The 19,181-nt window shown below is 38.4% G+C and overlaps 1 protein-coding gene across 1 annotated transcript in view; it reads right to left on the bottom strand.

Moving 5' to 3' along the window:
- Positions 1-3,741: 3,741 nt before the first annotated feature.
- ITGA11 (integrin subunit alpha 11) overlaps positions 3,742-19,181 on the bottom strand; it is a 72,757-nt gene continuing 57,317 nt past the window's right edge. The window contains exons 18-25 of the mRNA XM_051973792.1: positions 16,355-16,444; positions 15,817-15,907; positions 12,632-12,745; positions 12,294-12,380; positions 10,979-11,089; positions 9,007-9,102; positions 6,440-6,553; positions 3,742-4,646 (exon numbers count right to left, since the gene is read on the bottom strand). Of these exons, the coding sequence (XP_051829752.1) occupies positions 4,575-4,646; positions 6,440-6,553; positions 9,007-9,102; positions 10,979-11,089; positions 12,294-12,380; positions 12,632-12,745; positions 15,817-15,907; positions 16,355-16,444 (775 nt within the window). The 3' untranslated portion in view covers positions 3,742-4,574. The remainder of the gene's footprint in view (positions 4,647-6,439; positions 6,554-9,006; positions 9,103-10,978; positions 11,090-12,293; positions 12,381-12,631; positions 12,746-15,816; positions 15,908-16,354; positions 16,445-19,181) is intronic.

Below are 19,181 nucleotides of genomic sequence, written 5' to 3'. Positions count from 1 at the left end.
CTTGGAAAAAGCAATGATGAATTCTGTTTAAATTATGTCTACTGAAAGTAATCATAATAGTTTAAACCATCATTTATTCTTCTTCATCTGTATTTATTAAATTAACAGACTCCCTTCTGAAAATAACTTACTGAGGATCTAAACAGTTATAGGACTGGTGGAATAGGGTGGATGCTACCTATCTGAAAAATTACCTTCTCAGTTATAATGTTGCAGTGTGACTAGAGTTGATTGCTATTGGAGTAAGCATAATCACATAATCCTCCCTCCCTTTAACAAACAAATCAACATAGTAGATTAGATTGCATAATGAATCAAATCAAGCATTCTTGTTTGTGGGGGTGAACTCTAGTTGCCCATGGGAGTTCTCAGAATACATCTTGAGCAGGATATCACAAAAACAACCTTCTTTGTGGCATAGGAGAATGAATTTAAAATAATTCATGTTATTTAGAAATTGGGGAATATGTGTGCAGATTATTCACTTTACAAAAAAAAAATACCACAAGGAACTCATTAAATAGATGTTACTCTGTGTAAAATAGAATTAAATTTATAGTCAACTTTCAAAGAGGGCACCTATTATATAAAATGAGGCCCACATAAAACAAACAGTAATATCACCAAAATTATTGAAGTTAAAGTTGGTGGAAACCAAATGAAGAATGGAAACATTGTGATAGCATTGTTTTGGTGGGGAGAACAAGAGCTAAACTTGAACAGAGGATGAATTCAATAATGGAAATAGAACTTGGATACTGCAGTTGGTTTAAATCTAAAAATGATGTTTGATTGTTTTTTGACTTTCACAAGAGAGCCAATCCCAAGCATATCTATACCATGCATGTTAACTTTGTTTCCATTGGGGTTAAGTGACTTGCCCAGGGTCACACAGATAGAAAGTAGTAAGTGTCTGAGATCAGATTTGAACTCAGGTCCTCCTGACTTCAGGGCTGGTATTCTATCCAATGTACCACCTAGCTGCCCCAACTCTGTTTTGTATAACTGCAAATGGAATCAGTTTTCATGGGATCTAGCAGCAATTAAAACACTTAGAGAGTTCTGGACTAGTCATAAGTCACCCATAATGTGGTGTACCAGCTCATTTGGGGGAATAGTTTTACATCCTCGAGGTTAAGTTAAGAGTGTCAGGTCCAAAGAGACTTAATTGAGTTTCATTGGATAAATGATGAACAGAAACAGCTACACCCAAAGAAGGAATACTGGGAAATGAATGTGAACTATTTGATTTTTGATTTTCTTCCTGAGTTATTTTTACCTTCTGAATCCAATTCTCCCTGTGCAGTGGGAGAACTGTTTGGTTCTGCAAATGTGTATTGTATCTAGGATATATGCAACATATTTAACATATATAGGACTGCTTGCCATCTTGGAGGGGGGGAGGAGGGAGGGAGGGGGAAAAACGAAACATAAATGATTGCAAGGGATAATGCTGTGTAAAAATTATCCTGGCATGGATTCTGCCAATACAAAGTTATTATTAAATAAAATAAAATTAAAAAAAAAAAAGAGTGTCAGGTCAAGTCCTTTAGGATAAATACCACCCCAGACAAAAAGCCTATTATGTAATAAAATGTTCTTCCCAATCTGAGCCCTTAGTTTGTTTGTTCCCAGCAATATTTAGGACACAGGATTGTTGTCCAACAAAAAATGTTCAAACTGGTCTTGGAGTTATAGGAATTGACTTTTATGTTTGAAACACCTGAACTCTTCTTTTCATAAACTATATCGACCTGCCGGACTAACTAGTTTAAATTACTTACAAAATTGGCCAGACTACTTTTTTTGTCCCCCATGGCAACAGTTATATTATTTATTTATGTTGAAAGTTATTTTGCTATTATGTACTGACTTGAAGGGAGTTTTCTTTAGTTTTAGGAAGTGATCTCCTTATATCCTGGCTATTTATGTTGGTCACTGAGCTACAAATGGAGCTACAAATACTTATATTTGCATAGCCATAAGAGGGATTTCTAGCATTATTGTATATATGTGAAATGCCACTTTTTGGATGATTGAAAAGTGCTTGGGGGCAAGGAGGGTAAGGGAAATAAAGCTAATTATCTTCAAGTTCTTCTATATTTATTTTGCTGGGTTAATTGAGGTTAAGTGAATTGCCCAGGGTCACACAGCTAGAAAGTGTTAAGTGTCTAAGGCCAGATTTGACTCAGGTCTTCCTGATTTCAGGGCTAGTGCTCTATACACTATACCAACTAGATGCCCTTCATGTTCTTCTTTAAACAAAGTCCTGGTATGAAATTGTGCTGAAATATATCATACCTAAAATGAAATAGTTTTATTTTATAGGTATTCATATTAGAGAGTATAAGTGTTCACTGTTTCTTGAAGGCCGGGGTTGGACTATATGATCTCTCATAGTTCTTTCTAGTACTCAGATTTGATCACCTCTTGTAATAAAAGTAGGTGCAAAATAAATACTTTTTTTTTTTTTTTGAATATGGGTGCTGTCTTTTGAGAACAAGTGAAATCTGTTTAATTTTTATTCTGTGTAATCCTTTTGATATTAGCAAATAACTAAAATATTACCCTATAGAGATTGAAAATTGGAAGGGATCTTAAAAACTATTTGCTCCAATCCCCTAAATCGTTCTCCTTACTAGTCTTTCCTTTTTTTCTAAGTTGAATCTTTGCTATCTTAGTCCTTAGTGTAGTATTCAGAACTGTACTGGGCAAAGCAGCTCTGAATTTTGTCATAGTTTCTGTGAAATGAGGGTCTGGACTAGACAGCTGACCTTTGAACAGCCATCCAGATCTGAGATTCTGTGGCTTTACTAAAGGTAGGGAAATTGATAGCCCTTTTTATGTCTTTCCTTCTATGGGGAAAAATGACACATGGAGTCAGAATCATCCTGATGGAAAGCACTCTGACCACAGGATATTAGAGCAAAACTATTGGTATCTTAAACATATTTTTAATTCTCAAAAATATTTAAGACAGTAAAGATTGTACTATGTAACAGGTGGACAGATGCTCTTAGTTCCTACACATCCTCCTGTTCCCATCAAAAATAAGTTCAAAAGGCATAAATAATTTCATTTTGCACAAAGAAGGCCTGGACGTGTTGGCCTTGGTGCTTCTGGCTCAGTGGTGTCATGGCAGACTCAGCCAGTACACACCTGTCGGTTTCCCTTGTGCACACACTTATGAAGTCACACAGTTTGTAGTAGATGCTTCAAACTGGTTTTTCATAATGTCTCAAATGTAGATGTTTCCTGAATATATAGCTGGACACTGAACTCTACATTAAGGTGCTTAATTTGATAAGAATTTTATTCAGTGCATTCAGAAGATGATGAGTCAAAATATCTGCTAAAACTCTTCTCTCTTAGACCACTGGGTTTCTGTTTGGGATTGACAGGAGCATGAGTGGAATCCTTCAAGGGGTTTGGTAGAGAAGGGGTTGGTAGAAGCTACAGCATGGCTGTAAGTGAATGGATGTGTTGCCGATGAATGAATACTGTTGGGTACATGAAGCAGAGTTTGGGATTTAACTCCTGCCTGTTAACCAACTCCAATAACTTCTTCCTGTAGGCTGTCAATAGGAAATTCAGAAATGTGGATTTCATAGCACCATATTTTGCATCATCCAAACTCTTCCCTCTGAGGTACGAGAAACTAAAGCAACTTTAACAGTAGCTGGGAGTAAGAAGGAGGGAAGTGTGTGTGTGTGTGTGTGTGTGTGTGTGTGTGTGTGTGTGTGTATGTGTATGTGTGTGTGTGTGTGTGAGTGAGAATAGTCAGCCTGCCTCCCTGATTGCTGAGGCTAGTAACATAAATCCTTGTCTGTCCGATTCTCCATATCCCATAACTGCTAGGGGTAGAAAACAATACCTTATTCCTCGGGATAAATTGCTCCCTGGGGTATAAGTTTTCCCTTGTCTCTGCGTTAATCTGGCAGAGATGGGGAGAAACCTCATGAGGTCTTCCCCTGCCTTTGTCCAATCCAGCTTGGAGAAGATATGGGGAAAAATCAGGAGCTGGCAGGATAGGTGGGATGATTGATGAGCCATCGGCAGAATTTCAGGTGGGTAGGAGATGAACCACTGATCTTAACGCCTCCCACAACACTGCTCAGATTTTCCGCAAAGCCTAGTGTTGGGGATAATGTGAGCCATGGCCATTAGAATCTTCTTTCCCAGGTTTCATCTGATGATGAATTGCTTGCATCCTGGTACCTTGGGAAAGGTATGCTTCCCCAAAGCATCTCTAAATTGAGACACTGAGAAGACAAAGTTGGGTCTTTGGATAAGCCAGGCAGGAGCAAAGTATGTGTATGTGTACCCTCAGCTGCCCGGGCTCAGATCAGCGCTGTTTAAAAACCAGTTTGAAGTACCTTTCTGGGGAAAGCAGGACTGCAGCCACTCTGGGAATTTATGCTTTGAGATGACATCATTTGAAAAGGGATGCATCTTCTCTTCTCCCCTTGGTCCAGAGATGGTCAGATGGGCATTCCATAGGCTGCAGACATGATGTGGACCAGACACAAAGTGCACCCTGTCCCATCCCCATAGAATCACACCCTCATGGAGCCTCATTCCAGCACTTTGGCATTGGGTTCCTGTTCTGTTTTCCTCTCTCGACTGGAACTTTTAAAGAATCCGAGCTGTGGGTATCGAAAAGGAACAAAATTCACCCTTCATTAACCACAGACAAAGTATGGTCTACTTTCCTTCCATACCCTGGCTTACTCTTATCACTCTAACCCCCTCCCACTTTTTTTTTGCCATCTTTCAAAGCCCCATTCAAATATCTGATGAGAAGCCTCCTACTCATGTTAGTCCCTCTCAGATTCTCCTTTAATTGAATGCACAAGCTGGTGCTTAATTATATCTTGGTTTATATTTGCTATCTTTTAAACGACTTTGTAAGCTGTTTGAAAAAATTAATATCTATGTATTTCAATCTCTCCTCTCTTCTTTCTCCCCCCACCTCCAGTCACAGCTCTGGATCCTTCAGAAACTCTGAATAATCACTTATTAAAGTAGCAGAGAAAGCACTAGACTTTCAATGTCTCCTCTCTTCTTCCCTCTCCCTTCACCTCCTATCACATCCCTGGATCTTTCAGAAACTTTGAATAATCACTTATTCAAGTAGTGGAGAAAGCACTAGACTTCTAGTCATGGACCCATCACTTGCTAATTATGTGACTTTGATCAAGTCACTTAATCTCTCCAAATCAGTTTCCTCATCTGTAAAATGAAGATTATAATACCCTATCTAGTCTGACAATGGTATTGTGAAAATCTAATGTGACTATATGGAAGTCAAATAAGGGAATTATAAGGATTATTATTGATGAAGAAACTTCATTTAGGCAAGCAAGTAAACTTTGGAGAATAGGAGTACTTTGGAGTAGTGGTGGTGATATGGCAGAGAGGGCTGTGCATATGTATGCCCATGTATGGTGTTGAAGAATGGAAAGGATCAGTGGTTGGAAGCAAGGCCAAACCTAAATACTGATAGAATAAAGCAGATGTCTACAGTGTATAATTTCAGGGCCTAAAAAAAGGCCCCCTGTCTCCCAGGCCACCGTTTCATTAGCTTTGCCGTAAAACCTACAATGTTCATCATTTCATTTCTCCCACATTGTTTTGGTGTAAAGCATTGAAGGAACAGTTTAATATTCAGATTTTCCTTGGGAAGGAGAAATACATTAAGCCAATAGCAACTTGGTATGGATTAGTTTTCCAAGTGACTTTGCTCCCATCTCTCAGCCAGGGTCACACAGGACTGCTAAGTTTTGATGAAGGGAAGGATAGGAAGAACAACCACAGGAAGGAAGTGGCTTGTGAGTGGACTATGACTACCTTGTGCATCCTGGGAACAGGTTAAGAGCATTTAGTGCCTCTGTATGTGTGTGTGAAGTTGAAAATGAAGGGGTACTAAAGGATAGCTTTGTCTACTTAGAATTTTCATGAAAGATTCATTAAAGGAGAGAATCTCCAAGGTTGACTTTAATGCTCTTAGTATTTGTTGAATTGAATGTTAAAGATTCATATGCAACTAAGATGTAAGAAATGTGGATGACATTCCCTGCTCTTATTCCCAATTTGAGTTTTTTGGGCTTGTCTCTTTACATATCAGTTTTCTCCTCTAGACAATGAGGGGTTGAGCTAGATGATGTCCTTAAGGTTTCTTTCAGTTCTGATGCTCTGCAATTCTATCATACTTGGAAGCAAAGATGATTTTTAACTCAAGAGCCTAGTAATAGGCTAAAAGCAGCAGGTAGAGGGCTTATGGAGAAAAGATGGAGAATCTGACCTCACTTCTTTGGGGAAGAAGTACTCAAGAAATCAGGAGTTTGTTTAGATCCCAGAGAGTTGATGAGGATTAAATGTCCAGGCTTCCCAGCTCCCCATCTTTTATTATTAGTCTGTGCCACTTTGTTGCCCTCACCTTCCAGAGTGCTAGGACCAGCAGGGCAAGGAGCAAAAGGCCTCCCAATGTGCTTCCGATGATGATCCAGATTGGGATCTGGGAATCCTCTTGTTTAGAGATTTCAAATATGACCTAAAGGGACAAAAGCCAAGAAATACCATTAATTGAATATTGGTAAAACACTTGCTTATGGTGGAGACATGGCTTCTGTTCTTATAGAGCTTTCAGTCTGATGGAGGATGTGATGGAGGAGAAAGAGATCCTTATTTGAACAGAAAATGTTGAAAAGACTGGCATGATCAGAGTCTAATTCTCTTCTTCTATTTCAGGCTCAGGAACAGGGAACCATGTCCCTCCAGTCTCCATGGATCAGTATCTTTCAGAAGGAAGTTCTCTGAAGGTTGGTAATATATATCTCTGGCTATCTATTTATTACCCAGGACTCTTTCCTAGGCTTGTCATATGGGAAATATCTGTGAATGAGGGAAGGGTCACCGAGAAAGCAGCCTTACCCCTAAAATAGCTTTCTTATCCTCTGATTTTGAAACTTTGAGGCCCAAAGTAGGATGGGACCTGAAAAGGGGAGGCAGAGATCAGAAAGGACAAATTTGGAGGACTGCACAATTTTGTTGAGTTCTGGCTCTAAAGACCCCAACTCCAATTAACGCTAGTCATTTTGGTTTCTCATTTTTATTACAATGTCGATCCTCACTATTCTATTCAATATGACTTGTTTATCAGTACCTTTTCACTTATCTGAATTCTACCTCTTCCTCAAAATCCATTTAAACCCTATCTTCTCCATTAAATCATCTGCCATCATCTTCATCATTTTCAGACTTCTGAAGATGATGAGGATAATGCAGGTGACTACCACTTCTCTGATATCTACCACCTCTGATCTCATGGCCCTTGTGACAGGCTTGGTATAATAGACAACACTGGATTGGAGTCTGCTGCTTATTAGCAGAGCTAGGGTTGCTTTGAGCCAGTAATTTTATGTCTTTGGCCCTCAGTTTTCTCATCTATGAATTGAGGGAGTTAGATTACATGACTCCTAAGTCCCTTCTAGTTCTGAAGTTAGATTCCTTTACTATGTGTACAATTCATATACTTAAATTTTTTCATGTACTATTCTATATTTATATCTTAAAGGGCATATATTTGCCATACCAACTAGACTGGGATTAGAGGGAGAGACTTTGTTTTATACATCTTTGTATCTCCTATTGTGTTTAATAGAAGATTAAGTCCTGGGTAATTTTGTTTGCTATTGTGAAAGACCAAGTATCCAGAAAACCTTATTCTCTCTCCCCTCACATCCCATTCTCTTGGGAGAAAGAGAGATCATTAAACACATGAGGATGATTAAAAAGACTATTTCCCTGCTTCCTCATTAAAAAAAAATGTTTTCTGAACTGGGGTGGTGAGAACTGGCTGGATACATACATACATACATACATACATATATATATACATACATATATATATATATACATACATATATATATACATATATATATATACATATATATACACATATATATATATACATATATATATATATATATATATATATATATATGCTGGATTTCAGAGATGAAAACTGGTGCTATATATATGTATGTATAGGCTAGATTTCAGAGCCTCACTTCCTAAGTATAGCCAGGAGAGGGCAGCAGAACTTCATGGTCCTCAGGAGGCCAGATTGTCTTGGTTTCTGTCTCTTTTTTTAAGTGCCTGGGTACCAGAGGCTTGAGGGTGGGGGTCAGCAGATGGCATAGCCCTTTGCTCCTGCTGCACCATCATCATCATCATCATCATCATCATCATCACAGTAAAAACCCTTTTACAAGTGCTTGGCCAGACCTTTAGACCTCGATCAAAGCAAAAGGATTTACCCTCCTTCCCCCCCCCCCCCCCCCCCCCCCCCCCGCCCCAAATGATTTAGAGCATCAGATACCCCTTTGAAACAGCAACTTCCCCAAAACATTCCACAACAAACAATAAACCTGTTGGTAACTTTTCCGGAGCACATAGTATGTATTTATATGGATTTAAGTTTTCATTTCATAGGGTGAGGCTTTGAGCTAGTAATTTTATGTCTTTGGCTCTAAGTTTCCTCATCTATGAATTGAGGGAGGTAGATTACATGACTCTTAAGATCCCTTCAAGGCCACTCTTACTGACTTTTTACCGGACATTCTGAATGGAGCTTCTTATTTCACCAACTAATAGAAAACTGATCATATAGACAGACCCAAAGAAATAAAGAAGAGAAGTAACAAAATCATTTATAGATTGCTTTAAGGTTTTCAAAATCTGCAGTGTGTTATTAAATTTGCTTTCAAGAGATGTCATAGCCTTGCTGGCCTTTCCAGGAGGAGTGGAGGTGGGGATGGGGAAGAGGAAACTACTGATTCTTGGTCTCTCGGCCCTTGTGCCCTTTCTTCTGGAATGATGTAGGCTGGCCTAGCTCTGGAAGGGGGAGGGAGTGCACCAGGGTCACTTCTCAGGCTCAATCTTCTAGATCTTGTGGATCCCTCTCAGTGAGTCCCTCCCTCCCCTTCTCTGTCCCCACTCACCTGCCGGCTGGGATCCTCTTCCCGAAAGATAAAGGGGCTCTGGAAATGACGCTGTAGTGCTGCGTTGACTTTGATTTTCAAAGACTTGAACTTGAGCTGGGCAGAGACAGAGATGTTGTTGTCTGGCATTGGACAGAGGCTCTACCCCCAACCCACCTCTGAGTCCCAGGATGCCAGATAAGGATCCTCCCCATATACTGGCTACTTCCCTGTTCCTCTCCTATAAAACAAACATACATGTTTTGATACAAGACACCTTTTAATAAATCCTCACATGAGGTATGTTATTAGAAAATAGTGCCACATAATAGAATGACTAGGGACCAGTAACACATGGTATTTGCTTTTGTAGTTGACTGATGAGAAGGGTTTTGGTGCTTTCTAGTTTTACCTGAGTTTTGGTATATACTAGTGATTTAAACAAATTTATATTGTTGGAATTGTACTTTTTGTTCTTTGGGTTCTGCTTTCTTCTTCTTCCTTTCCTCCCCTTTCATCTGATGAGTCACCATGGTTCCCAGCTATGGCTGCCTTTCCCAGTAGTGACCCAGGAATACCTTTCTGTCACGCTGGCTTACTGCAATATTCAGGACAGTGTTTGGCACAGAGTGGGTGCTTAATACTTACTGATTTGATCCAAATATCGAACAAAGCATCAACAAGAACTTAATTTTTTTTAGCGACACTAAGGGAGAGAATAATAGATCAGGGATCATAGATGGAGCCTGGGAAGGGACCTTCAGGATCAGACCTTTTATTTTATGTGTTGCTCAGTAGATATCGCTGTGTAATGACTATTACATACAAATGAAAAAATTAAGGCCCTGCTAGAGATTAAGTCACTATTTGTACGAGTTCACTTGGGGAGTATCCAGATGCTGTGCCTCTTAGTCTAGTGTTCTTTCCAGGGCACAGATTGATCTGGTGTGACCTCTGTGAGTGCATCTTTTCCACACCTTAGTTTTTCTACTAAGTAGAAAATAGTAAATGTTGTCTAAAGACCTTCCCTTCTTTTAATATTCTAAGATTTATGTTCTCAGGATGTTATGTTCCAGGCCAATAATTAAATCCACAGTCCTTGTCATTTTCCCATTTTCCCCATTTTCCCAACTTTCTCTTTGGCCCCCTATCATTCACTAGGGATAACATTCACTAAGAGTTCCCCAGCTCCCCTGCTCCCGCCTGCAACTATTTGATCCTGAGGTTTCTAGCTGTTATTTTGAATTCAACACATCTGGGCATTTATTTTTCAGCTTAGGAGAACTTGGTGGTATTAGATAGACTACAATGGCCAGGAGTTTATCCACTGAATGAAGTTTGGTCAGGGATTGAAGAGAAGATTATTGGGATCCAAGGATGGGGTGAACATATGTAAGGGCAGCCAGATTTGAATGATCCTCATTACTTGGTAGATAGTCCAAAATAATGGTTAAGATAGAAATGATTTCTATTAGTTTGGAAGGCATTCTGTAATTATCTAGACAGCATATCTATCTAGCTGCCTAATTCTATTCCTCCAATCTCACCTGTTTCATGAAGTTTTGTGTATTAGTTTATAATGAGTCTTCCTTCCTTTGACCTTCCTTTGACTACCAGCTTGGCACTTAACATTACTTTGTGCTGGCTTTTGAACTAATATTTAATTTTATTATATTTATATCTTTTTGGCTTTTTTAGAAGGTAAATTGCCTGACACACAGATTAGGTTGTTTGCATATCTCACAGTACAGTGTTGAGTACATATTGATTGTTCAATTAAGTGTCATTGAGTGGGAGAAGAAAGAAGAATTGGTTTGTGATGAAATAGTAGCAGGAATAACCTACAAATTAGATAACCAAGGAGAACCTAAAGAGGGGCTCTATTCTTGGGAAACTGAGAGGGATTTGAATCTCTTGTGGGTTCTCTATTCTTTAGCTGGATTAAGAGAACATAAGGACTGGGAGTAAATCAGGGAGGGATTTGACTACTTACTGCTTTGAAGGATTTTAGCCATAGATTCCCCAGTAGGTGGAAACTCATTTCCTGGTTGCTGGCCAGCTTCACATTGCAGTTGATTGAAACCACATCTGAATTGCTATGGTTCTGAAAAAAAAAAAATAGACCCAAGGGGAGAGTGAGTTTAATTGAATTCTACAAATGTTTATTAAGCGCCTATTCTGTGCAAGGCTTAGGTAAAGTCACTCTCTCCTAAGCTGTACCTAAAAGCAAAAAGAGAAATGACTAGCTTGGTTATTAAGATTAAGGACTCTTCCTACATCTGAGAACTCTAGAGTCAAGCTAGAGTCGTCTATCTGAGACTGAGATCTGAATCAGTAGGTCAGTCAGTGGAGATCCTAGAGTTTATGACCTCTCATTCCCATAAATTAGGCTGGTCCTGCGTATAGGTTGATGCTTTTGTGGTAAAAATTTGGTAAGCTCCAAAAGAGAAGGAGAAGTCTACTTTATTTTTGCATTCCAAATAGACAAGACTGGTAATTTTTGGCATATTGGAATAATAGCTAATATTTACAGAGCACTTTAAGGTTTGAAAAGTACTTTATGTGTATTATTTCATCCTTATAGAAATGTTTTGAGGTAGGTCCTATTATTATTTTCATTTTACAGAGAAGGAAACCAAGGCACAGAGATGTTAAGTAATTGAAAACAGTTCCAGGTTCATTATTCAAGCCAGGTTCCTTACCCAATATGTCCTTGCTTCCTTAAAGAAGGAACAAAGTATTTGTGTTGGGAGACCTATTTTATAATTTCAGTGATAATCGTAATTTGCAGTGCCTCTATACATAGTAGGAACTTAATAGATACATGTGTGTTGAATTAAATTCTCTTTCTGTGCCTCAGTTTCCTTACCTAGAAAATAAACCAATATATATTCCTTATTTAACCTTATGGATATTACAAAGATCAAAGTCCCTTTGTACATGTGGTATATGTATGTGTGTTTGTCTACATATATATGTAGGCACACACACACACACACACACACACAGAGACACACATTTTTAAACTCTTTCTGGAATACCAGAATATCTGCCCTTTTTTCTTCTTTTGTTTCTTCCCATTAAAGTCCACCCTAAATCTGACCACCTTTATAAATCTTTCCCTGACTTTACTGCCCCACCATTTTCTTTCTCTGTTTATTATTTATACTTCTCATATAGCTTAAGGATGAAGACCAATTAGGCATTTAATTGGTACTTATTGACTAAGAAAAACGGCTTTTATGCTCAGGAAACAGAGATCTTGAGTCTACTACATTCTACCCCTCTTTCCATGGGAAGGTGTCTACCAGCTGTGGTGAATGACTCAGGTCCTCCTCAGTGGGAGCTTGTCGGTAGTCAGTATTGTTCCCCCAGATGTTGCATGTTGTGTTCTCCTACACAGACACATAAAAACACACACACAAAAAACAAAATACAATTTTACAACCACGTTCATCAGACAGTCTCTACGAGGGGATAATTTTACCACGGAATAATCTAGGAGGAAACCCATCATGTTAGCACTACAGACAGTGGGGAAAAAGAGCAGTAGGGACATTTCTGCCTGAGCAGGGTTCTTGCTGGCTCAGGGAAAGGTTTTATGCTCACCTTAGACTATCAGAGAATACTCCTGGCAGATCATTACCTGATTAACAAAGAAGTCACTCAGCATCAGTAGGCGGTTCCCTCCTCTTGTGGCAATGGGGACTGTGATTTTAATTGTGACCCCATCTACTGGGAAAAATCCTAAATTTAGGATCTGTGAAGAAAGAGGGAAAAGGTATTAGCCTACTAAGCACCGGGGAAGGGGATTATGGGAAGCCCTAAAAGAACAGTAGTAATCAGAACAGGTGGATGGGGAGTAGAACAAGAGAGGAAGCATTACAGGCCCATAATGTCTAGATACTGGTCTTTAATTTAATTTAGGAGATGTGGTCCTTAATTTCTATTGTGTTGTTTCCTCTTCCATTGAGGAAATAAATGCTAAATACAATATTATTGTACAACATATGATAGTTATGTTATAGCCCATTTGTGCATTTTCTATAATTTCATTGATTTAGGGAGATTCTGATGAGAAACTTTATTTGCTATAATATCTATTGTCTGAAAGAGTTTCCCAGGGCACTGAGAAATTAAGTGACTTCCTTAGATCACATAGCTAGTATGTATTAGAACTAAGACTCAAACCTAGTTTTTCCTGATTCTGAATAGTCCAGTTGCACAGCAACAGCAGAAGTCCTCTTCTGCACAGCAACAATCACCATTACAATCATAGTCAATAGATTTTTTTGAGCCTTTTACAGCTGGGCCCCTTTCCCTGTCCACCCTTATTTTCCATCTCCATCCCAGTTAGATAGAATTTCTTATTGTTAAGCTGCATGCCTTTACTCTTTTAAAAAATTTTATTAAAGCTTTTTATTTACAAAACATATACATGAGTAATTTTTCAACATTGAACCTTACAAAACTCTGTGTTCCAAATTTTTCCCTCCCTCCTCCCATCCCTCCCCTAGATGGCAGGTAGTCCAATACATGTTAAATATGTTAAATCTAACACACACACACACAGACAGACACACACACACATATTTATACAGTTATCTTGATGCACAAGAAAAATTGGATCAAGAAGAAAAAAAAAAACCTGAGAAAGAAAACAAAATGCAAGCAAAAACCAACAGAGTGAGAATGCTATGTTGTGCTCCACACATAGGCCTCTCTCTGGGTATATATATGGCTCTCTTCATCACTGAACAATTGGAACTGGTTTGAATCATTTCATTGTTGAAGACAGCCATGTCCATCAGAATGGATCATTGTATAATTTTATTGTTGCCATGTATAATGATCTTCTGGTTCTGTCATTTCACTTAGCATCAATTCATGTAAGTCTTTCCAGACATCTCTGAAATCATCCTGCTGATTGTTTCTTATAGAACAATAATATTCCATAACATGCATATACCATAATTTATTCAGCCTTTCTCCAGTTGGGCATCCATTCAGTTTCCAGTTTCTAGCCACTACAAAAAGGGCTACCACAAACATTTTTGCACATGTGGGTCCCTTTCTCCTCTTTAAGATTTCTTTGGGATATAAATCCAGGAGTGATGGGTCAAAGGGTATGCACACTTTGATAACTTTTTGAGCACATGAACCCATTTCGATCTTATCTTGGTATATGGTGTTAGGTGTGGGTCAGTGCCTAGTTTCTGCCATACTAGTTTCCAATTTTCCCAGCAGTTTTTGTCAAATAGTGAATTCTTATCCCAAAAGCTGGGGTCTTTGGATTTGTCAAACACTAGATTACTATAGTCATTGATTATTTTGTCCTGTAAACCTAACTTAATTCACTGATCAACTAGTCTGTGTCTTAGCCAGTACCAAATGGTTTTGATGTCTGCTGCTTTATAATATAGTTTTAGATCTGATACAGCTAGGCCACCTTCATTTGCTTTTTTTATTAATTCCCTTAAAATTGTTGGCCTTTAGTTCTTCCAGATGAATTTTGCTGTTATTTTTTCTAAGTCAGTAAAATAGTTTTTTGGGAGTCTGATTGGTATAGCACTAAATAAATAGATTAGTTTAGGTAGTATTGTCATTTTTATTATATTTGTTCGACCTATCCAAGAGCTCTTGATATTTTTCCAATTGTTTAGATCTGATTTTATTTGTGTGGAAAGTGTTTTGTAGTTTTGCTTATAAAGTTCCTGACTTTTCCTTGGCAGATAGATTTCCATATATTTTATACTATTGATAGTTATTTTAAATGGAATTTCTCTTTGTATCTCTTGCTGTTGGATTTTGTTAGTGATGTATAAAAATGCTGATGATTTATGTGGATTATCTTGTATCTTGCAATTTTGCTAAAATTGTGGATTATTTCTAATAGTTTTTTAGTTGATTCTCTAGGGTTCTCTAAGTATACCATCATATCATATGCAAAGAGTGATAATTTGGTTTCCTCATTTCCTACTCTAATTCCTTTAATCTCTTTTATTGCCAATAAATATAGCTAAATATTTATTCAATATTTACAATATTGAATAGTAATGGTGATAGTAGGCAACCTTGTTTCATTCTTGATCTTATTGGGAATGGTTCAAGTTTATCCCCATTACATATGATGCTTGCTGATGGTTTTAAATAAATGCTATTTGACTATTTTAAGGAAAAGTCCATTTATTCCTATACTCTCTAGTGTTTTTAATAGGATGTTGGATCAAATCATGTCTTTACTCTTGCTGGGGCCTTGCCTAACCTCCAAATCCTGCCCATTTTCAAGGTCCATGTCATATTCTCCCCCTTTAAGAAGTCCTCTTTGACAACTCACACTAACCTTTCCTTTCTTAGAATTCTATGAGAGTGTGCAGTGAAAAGAACCCTCAGCTTTTAGGCCCAGACCTGAGGCCCTGCCTCTGTATGACCTTGGATAAATCAGTTTCCTTTTCTGTAAAATGAAAGTTGTTAGATCAGATAATCTTTAAGGTCCTATCCAGTTCCCAATCTATGATCTTATGAACTTCAATTGCATTTAGAGTCATACAAATTTTATCAATTCCTTAATTGTTTTGTGTATGTTGAGGTTTTTTTCTTTCCCCAGTTAGATTAAATAACTTGAAGATTTGAGGTTTTGGAGTTGAAAATGTCATGTGAACCTGCTCAAAGTCACACATTTGCAGAGACAAACCAGAACAATGATTTATTGAATCTCAGGGAAGTGGTCTTACCACTATACCAGGACAGCATTAGACTTCAGACATTCCTTGTAGAGATAGGGACCCTGCATGCACCCTTCATTTGCTCCCTCTTCCTGTATAGTCTTACCGTAAATGTGCATTGGAAAGGAGGGCCAATGCTGTTGTAACCCTCCAAGGAGCTGTTGGACTTGACTTCATAGCGGCTCAGGCTGGAACTTCTATAGGGAAGTTGGACAGAATTGTTAGTTGTAAGAGTTCAGGGAAGGTCATCCCATGAGAAGGAGCAGGGAGAGGGAGATAGACAGAGACAGAGAAAGAGAGAGGCAGACAGACAAGACATATAGATAGAGAGACAGAGACAGAGGCAGAAAGACCCAGAGAGAAACAGAGAGATAAAGAGATACAAAGAGAAAAAGAGACAAGACAGAGAAATCTGCTCTGGTACTCTGCTTAACTACATGGCCTTGGGGTTTCTAACTTCTGACCCTCCCAATAAACTTTTACTTTCCTCTTAGGATTCCCTATGCCCTTCAACTTGATTCTTTTCTACTACATTATCCCATTAGGCGTAACTGGGGCTCTTAGGCTGTGACATAACTGTGAGCTTGTTGGCATGATGCTCCCCTTTTGGATCCAAGGGAGTCTCAGAGAGGATGATTTCATACCTGGTGAAAAGGATGTCAGCTTCATATTTAAGATGGAAATTCAAGAGAGCTGAATTATCGTTTTTAGTGCTTTCCTGCTCTTCACTGTCACTGAAATCAGAAGACAGGAAATAACAATCAAGAATTCATTCTTTCCACACGTGGAGAGCCAGTCTGAACCCTGAGCTCACCCAGGATGGTATCACTTCAGTGAAAGGGATTCAGGTCAGACAACAATAAGGATTCCTTGGTATCCAGAGCTGCTAAATATTTAAAATGATTATTAGGGAGGTTAAGTAATCTCTTCCTTAGTGGGCTGATTTAGTTTTTTTGGCAAGAAGGGGAACAATCTGGGTCGAAATCTCTCAAACTTTTCAGGCTGTGATATACCCTGAGGGTTCACACTGTTGGTGGAGATATCTGTCATTCCTCCTCTAATTGTTCTGCCAGTCGCTTCTCCAAGCCCAGATCCCCTCCCTCAACCACATCTTAACATGTGCCATCACATAAATGGAGGCAGCATAGTGTAATGAAAAAAAATCACTGGATGAGGAATGAAGGCATCTGGGTGCAAGACCTGTCACTAACTTGCTCTGTGACTTTGGACAAGTTCCTTTACTTCTTTGCTTTCATTGGCAAAGTACTTGCTACTTTGTCTACCTCAAAGAATTGCCGTAGCAGTAAATGAATGAATGAAAAAAGTATTTGCTGAGCACTTACTATGTGCCAAACACTGTACTTACTAAGTGCTGGGGAATCAAATAAGATAATATATGTAGATAAAAGTACTTTAAAAAATACATCAATTACTATATAAATGTGGGTTGTTATTGTCATATAAATATATTTAAGTTCTTCAAAAGACTCATAATGTATCTTTATGGGAGCTTTCTTCAAAACTCTTCCACATCTCAGTAGATGGTTAGATAAGTTCCTGTGGTTAAAAAACCAAAAAACAACAATAACACAAAAAAACTTTCTTGATGGGCTAATTTTCCAGGGACAAGTCTCCAAACTTTGATAAATTATTCCATTAGTGGATCTGTATTCAAAGCAATGTCAGCTAAATAGGCCTTCTCAGCACTGGCCTTTTATTGGTCTATGCTTGGAAAGCCCAGGATTACTTCCGTGCTAAGAAGCATCCAAAAAGGATTACAGTGATGAATCCTATCCATAGCTTAAGAACAAACAGTTGGTCCTATCAACAGCAGGAACAACCAGGAACTCCTCGAATCAGCATTATTGTTTTATTTCTATTTTGAGAGTAACTCACTCGTTAGCTTCCTTTCAGGAGTCAGTACCTGAGAACTTAGCTAAACTTTAATTGGAAAATTAAAAGATATTTGTGAGAATTCAAACTTAGTTTAATTTCTCTTGGGAATTAAGTAAAGAAGCAGTCATTTAATTTAATGAATGGATTGGCTAATTTTCTTCTTTACTGTGGGCTTTCATCTGTATTTGGTCCATAATTCAGACATATACACAGAGGCAAAATTTGCTTTAGGGTTGCAGTTCTCTTCATAAAGAAACTTAACTATTTTGCTCCCTTTGTCTCCACCAATGATCAGGAATGCTTAAATCTTCCGTAAATCAGTCATAACTTGGCCTCAGTCTCAAGTAGAAATTCCATGTAATAATTAATTTGTCTTAACTAGACATGAACTCAACATGCTGTTATGTAACTCTTCAACCTTTGACACCAAATCTGTATGGAGTGTTTTGTTTTTATTTTGCAAATTAAATTACAGATTGGTGGGAAAGTCTCTAGGAAGATCACAACAACTTCTTAATTATTTTTTAATCACAGAGGGATTTCTCCCTTCCTTTAAGAGGGATATGCTATTTGAGATAATATGCATAATGTACTTGGTAAATCTTAGAACACTATATAAATATCAGCTAATATTTTTACAATAAAAGCCAGTTTATTACTTAAGAGAGATTCATGATCTCTGCAACTAGTTAGCTATTCTGGGAAAAGTCAGGCAGAAAAACAAGCACACACACACACACACACACACACACACACACACATGCTCACAAAGTTCCTATAAGCCTATTCACATATGTACTATACACATTCACATTGTTAGGGAATGGAAGGATTATTAGGTAACCTCCACATATTCCCTCTCCATTAATGATCTAACTTGTAGGTGAAATAGGTAATCCCTCACGTGGTGTAATTTCAGTGATACTCCTGCTCAGTAACTGCTCCTCCACCTATTTGATGACTAGGGAATTGATATGAGACATCAGGAATCAAGGGGGAATGCCCTTGGAGGAAAGAACACAGCTATTGGAACTCATTGACCCTAGAAGTAAATGATTCCATTCCAATGCAAGTTTTGTTACAGGGAAGGGAAGAGAGAAGAACATTATTCTGGGATTGGAAAGAGGGATGAAATGGGGAAAATGGAGAGGGGCCACTGAAGCAGTGGGGGGGGGGAGCAGAAGGGGTCACCTGAACTTTGTTTCGAGATTTTGCCTTGGGTCAGCCCTGTGTGTGGGTGTGGGTATGGCTGCATATAGGCTCACCTCTTGCCACCTCCCCCAAGTTGTTGTATTAAAGCCTGTTAGCATTGTGGACATATTCCACGCAGATTATCACTATACTCAGGAAAAGCTGGGCAAAGTACTGTTAGCCCAACACACACACACACTCACTCACACATCTATTTTACCCACTGACATCAGTCAGCTTTTTATCAGGCTCCTGCTGTAATAATAAGAAAATACTGATATGATACGCAGCAGAAAAGCTTATTCCCTCCATTATATGTTGGTTATTAGATTTTTTAGATTTCATTGATGGAGAACATGAGGCCTTGTGGTTCAAAACTCAACT

Source organism: Antechinus flavipes, chromosome 2 (genome assembly GCF_016432865.1).
Source record: "Antechinus flavipes isolate AdamAnt ecotype Samford, QLD, Australia chromosome 2, AdamAnt_v2, whole genome shotgun sequence".
Lineage (NCBI taxonomy): Eukaryota > Metazoa > Chordata > Mammalia > Dasyuromorphia > Dasyuridae > Antechinus > Antechinus flavipes.
This window is presented reverse-complemented; position numbering and strand designations above follow the sequence as displayed.